This window comes from Oncorhynchus mykiss, chromosome 4 (genome assembly GCF_013265735.2).
Source record: "Oncorhynchus mykiss isolate Arlee chromosome 4, USDA_OmykA_1.1, whole genome shotgun sequence".
Lineage (NCBI taxonomy): Eukaryota > Metazoa > Chordata > Actinopteri > Salmoniformes > Salmonidae > Oncorhynchus > Oncorhynchus mykiss.
Genome location: NC_048568.1, coordinates 29,318,032 through 29,323,498, shown reverse-complemented (window position 1 = coordinate 29,323,498; position 5,467 = coordinate 29,318,032). Strand labels below are relative to the sequence as shown.

At 45.7% G+C, this 5,467-nt stretch overlaps 1 protein-coding gene across 1 annotated transcript; it reads left to right on the top strand.

Moving 5' to 3' along the window:
• The first annotated feature begins 3,011 nt into the window (after positions 1–3,011).
• Positions 3,012–4,166, top strand: LOC118964416 (proline-rich extensin-like protein EPR1). The gene has a single exon (XM_036975469.1). The coding sequence runs from the start codon at positions 3,012–3,014 to the stop codon at positions 4,164–4,166; it is 1,155 nt and encodes a 384-aa protein (XP_036831364.1).
• The last annotated feature ends 1,301 nt before the right edge of the window (positions 4,167–5,467 follow it).

Below are 5,467 nucleotides of genomic sequence, written 5' to 3'. Positions count from 1 at the left end.
AAACAATTCAACGATGTCCACAGTAACAACAACACAACAAACAAACAATCCCAACATGCCACACTCACCATGTTGGTTCCCTTTTAGCTGTAATTTGAGTTGAGAAACATTTCAATGGGATATGAATAGACGGGCTGGGAATTATAAAAGCATGGAGTTGGTCTATCTACATGGGTACCCCAACTCCTGTACTATTTTACACAGTAGACGTTCAACAAAGCTAAGCATTCTGGTATAGTCACTCTATGAGATGATACTACTTTGCTAGCAACTGAGATCCTGACAGAATGCACTGTGACCCTGTGGAAAACTGGGTCAATACAATCAAGCATAGAATGGATAACTCACATGTACTTTGGCGATCTTTATGAATTAAGCAAAACCTACTTTTCTGCATGAAAAAGGAGACTTGTAGTACATCCACTAAACCACTAGATGGCACTGGCACATTTACTGCAGATAGTAGCATTCTGGGTATAAAGCTAAGTAAATATTCAAATATTTAAGAGCTTCTACCAGGAGTCACTTAGGCCTGTATCACATGACAACATGACAACCGGTGTGGAATGTTCAGGTTGAACACGTGTTGTCTCTATGGTGGGACAATGCACAGATAAACAGATTGCGATTGCAACATGCTTGAGGTTTTCATGCTCTATCTACCTATGAAAGGACAATACCCTTTTTTTGTGTGGAAAAAATAGATAGTTACAAAGTAGTCCTCTCATTCAAATAGACATTTGTCAATGAAGAGGAACAACATCTTTTCATGGTAATACAGTATGGTATAGGTCAATGCTGTTACTGAGTATTGATTTAGCTCTGTGCATGAATTCATGTATTAGTCATTTTCTGGGCTTTGTTTTGAATGAACCACTTGTTTCATTGTCTGTGGCCACCAAAGGGCCAGCCACACAAATGTAAAATACAGACGGCCTATCTAAACTGGACACGTGAATCCAAAATGTTGAAAAAAACGTATTTTTCAAAAATATCAAAGAGATCATCAAGTCCCCAGATTGGGGTCTTGATCGTTTGTATGTAAAGAATGAATAATGAGAGCGATGGTGAATTAGAGGCTAATGCACATTAACTACATCCTACAGAAACCTCTCAAACATGTTTCAAATAACTCTTCCCATGTCAGTAAAAGAAACAGACTCCATCAAAGGATTCTTAAAATCACTTAAGGTCACTGTGCTTGCCTTGCTTCCTGTCCCTTTGGCAACAGCAGACAGTCCTTCTGTCCCCTCTCCCTCCAAGATAAACCATGTCTCTCTGGGAGAGCTTCCAGCGTTTAGCTCTGGGCAAATGCTGCCTGGGCCATAGGCAGAGATCTAGGATCAGTTTACCCATTCCTAATCCTAACCCTAACCATTAGTAGTAAAAATGCTAAACTGACCCACATTCATGGAAATCTCAACCATATATGCAGCTCAAATTTCAATGATTGATTGATTTAGGTTTTCAGGATAGCTGTCACTGCAATGATTTTCACTACACTGATTTTTATTACACATCTTTCACCAAACCAGTCATGTCAGATGAGGGTCCAGGGATTACTTCCAGAAAGGAATGGAGAGGGAGGGGGGATGGAGAGGGAGGGATGGATGGAGAGGGAGGGGGGATGGAGAGAGGAATGGATGAAGGGAGAAGGGCATATGCAGTTTAAGAGTATTGGAACAAAGCCCAGGGCTTATCAAGGCCAGAGCCGATCTTCCGAATTTAGGGTCACCAAACCACGCCCCCAAATATATATATAATTTTATCCCGATTTTTATTCAGGGGGAGGAGGGGGATCAGCTAACTTACTGCATTTCAACACATGGTGCAGAGAGAAAAATGTGCAGTTTCATTATGCTATTCTACAAATTCTGTCATGCAGTTTTAAAGTACATTTCCTGCAATTCTACACTTTTTGCCATACGGTTGAGAGAAAGGTCTGCCGTTTCAGAGATAATTTCCTGCAATTCTACACATCTATCATACGCTATCTGAGGGCCCCCGACCTCCAGGGTGCCTGTTCGGTAATCCACCAAGACTGCTTTGGAGTTGACACACACACACACAGGGTGCCCGTTCGGTAATCCACCAAGACTGCTTTGGAGTTGACACACACACACACACACACACACACACACACACACACACACACACACACACACACACACACACACACACACACACACACACACACACACACACACACACACACACACACACACAGTGCTTTCAGAAAGTATTCAGACCCCTTGACTTTTTCCACATTTTGTTACGTTACAGCCTTATTCTTATAGTCACCACCATGGAGAACACAACACAACAGCGTTTATGTTTTTACAACACATACATGCAACACTCACACTGTAGGAAAAGAAAGGAAATGATAGGATAGGATAGAAAATGAGAGGAAAGGAAATGATAGGATAGGAATGGAAATGATAGGATAGGAAATGATAGGATAGGAATGGAAATGATATGATAGGAAATGATAGGATAGGAAAGGAAATGATAGGATAAGAAATGATAGGATAGGAAATGATAGGATAGAAAATGATAGGATATGATAGGAAATCATAAGATAGGATAGGACATTATAGGAAATGATAGGATAGGATAGGAAAGGAAATGATAGGATAGGAAAGGAAATGATAGGATAGGAAAGGAAATGATAGGATAGGAAAGTTGAGAATAGAACAGTTATATCTGCTGAGCTCTGCCCCCTTTCCCAGAGCTCTGTGTGTCTTGCCATAGTCTACTGCGCCCCACTGCTTCTCTTCTCACCTCCAGCTACACCTAGCAGGGAGGCCGGGGGTGAGAGGGGGGTGAGAGGGATAGGGAGGTGATGGAAATAGGGGGTGAGATAGGGAGTGATGGTGGCTTGAGAAGCTGTGAGAGGGCTGGGGCTGATGAGATTGATGAGGCAAAGAAGCAGTGTCTCCTATCCCAACAACCATCTCAGCCAAATCCACTGGCTCCCAGTTCAATACAGGATCATCTTCAAATTGCTCATGCTCAACTACAAAGCACTCAATGGACTGGGGCTCACATACATGTCTGACCTCCTGCCCCCCCAATTTCCTGCACCCCTACACTCCTGCACCCCTACTATCCTGCACCCCTACACCCCTAATCTCCTGCACCCCTACACTCTCGCCCCCCCAATTTCCTGCACCCCTACTCTCCTGCACCCTTACACTCCTGCACCTCTACCTTCCTACACTCCTGCACCCCTACTCTCCTGCACCCTTACACTCCTGCACCCTTACACTCCTGCACCCCTACTCTCCTGCACCCTTACGCTCCTGCAACCCTTCCTTCCTACTCTCCAGCACCCCTACTCTCCTGCACCCTTACACTCCTGCACCCCTACCTTCCTGCACCCATGCTCTCCTGCACCCCTACTCTCCAGCACCCCTACTCTCCTGCACCCTTACACTCCTGCACCCCTACCTTCCTGCACCCCTACTCTCCTGCACCCCTACTCTCCTGCATCCTTACACTCCTGCACCCCTACCTTCCTACACCCCTACTCTCCTGCACCCCTACTCTCCTTTAACCCTTACACTCCTGCACCCCTACCTTCCTGCACCCCTACTCTCCTGCACCCCTACTCTCCTGCACCCCTACTCTCCTGCACCCTTACCTTCCTGCACCCTTACACTCCTGCACCCCTACCCTCCTGCACCCCTACCTTCCTGCACCCCTACTCTCCTGCACCCCTACCTTCCTGCACCCCTACTCTCCTGCACCCCTACCTTCCTGCACCCCTACTCTCCTGCACCCCTACTCTCCTGCACCCCTACCTTCCTGCACCCCTACCTTCCTGCACCCCTACTCTCCTGCACCCCTACTCTCCTGCACCCCTACTCTCCTGCACCCCTACCTTCCTGCACCCCTACTCTCCTGCACCCCTACTCTCCTGCACCCCTACTCTCCTGCACCCTTACACTCCTGCACCCCTACCCTCCTGCACCCCTACTCTCCTGCACCCCTACCTTCCTGCACCCCTACTCTCCTGCACCCCTACTCTCCTGCACCCCTACCCTCCTGCACCCCTACCTTCCTGCACCCCTACTCTCCTGCACCCCTACCTTCCTGCACCCCTACTCTCCTGCACCCCTACTCTCCTGCACCCCTACTCTCCTGCACCCTTACACTCCTAACTGTTCACTGCACTCCTCTCACCCTGGCCTCCTCACCCTCCCTAGCACCTGGCTCCACTCTATGGGAGACCAGGCTTTTAGCAGTGCAGCTCCCCAATTCCGGAACTCTCTCCCTCTCCATGTCAGAACCTCACAATCCATACACATATTCAAGTCCACAATAAAGAAACAACTCTTCACACAGGCTTATCTGGATTCTCTGTTGTCTTAGCGTTTATCCTCTGTCTAGTTCACTTCCCGGGTTAGTGTGTCATTATGTTTAGTGTTCTCTCTGGTTAGTCTGTCATTATGTTTAGTGTTCTCCCTGGTTAGTGTGTCATTATGTTTAGTGTTCTCCCTGGTTAGTGTGTCATTATGTTTAGTGTTCTCCCTGGTTAGTGTGTCATTATGTTTAGTGTTCTCCCTGGTTAGTCTGTCATTATGTTTAGTGTTCTCCCTGGTTAGTCTGTCATTATGTTTAGTGTTCTCTCTGGTTAGTCTGTCATTATGTTTAGTGTTCTCTCTGGTTAGTCTGTCATTATGTTTAGTGTTCTCCCTGGTTAGTGTGTCATTATGTTTAGTGTTCTCCCTGGTTAGTGTGTCATTATGTTTAGTGTTCTCCCTGGTTAGTCTGTCATTATGTTTAGTGTTCTCTCTGGTTAGTCTGTCATTATGTTTAGTGTTCTCCCTGGTTAGTGTGTCATTATGTTTAGTGTTCTCCCTGGTTAGTGTGTCATTATGTTTAGTGTTCTCCCTGGTTAGTGTGTCATTATGTTTAGTGTTCTCCCTGCTTAGTCTGTCATTATGTTTAGTGTTCTCCCTGGTTAGTGTGTCATTATGTTTAGTGTTCTCCCTGGTTAGTGTGTCATTATGTTTAGTGTTCTCCCTGGTTAGTGTGTCATTATGTTTAGTGTTCTCCCTGGTTAGTCTGTCATCATGTTTAGTGTTCTCATCTATACTTATTTTAATATGTGATTTTATAGCTTTTTATACTGATTTTCTTATGTAAAATGACTTTGGGTGTGGTGAAAAGTGCTTAAAACAAAATGTATAATCTGCGTACCATCATGCCTGGGCTTTGTTTAACAGGGTGAGAATAGGGTGCGAGGGAGGGGGGTGCTGTGGGATTATTTAAAATACTCTTTGAAGAGGTAACGTTTCAGATGTTTTCGGCAGAGACTCCGCTGTCCTAGCTCCAGGGGGAAGCTGGTTCCACCAATGTTAGGGCTATGGCGGGCATACATTTTGTCAGATGATTATTGTAACGCAAAAGACTGCCTGTCTCACGGTAGTTGACCGCTAATTAACATAAACACGTTTAG

What these genes read in the sequence shown, in the direction of transcription:
- LOC118964416 (XM_036975469.1), top strand. Translation starts at nt 3,012, where the DNA reads ATGCTCAACTACAAAGCACTCAATGGACTGGGGCTCACATACATGTCT.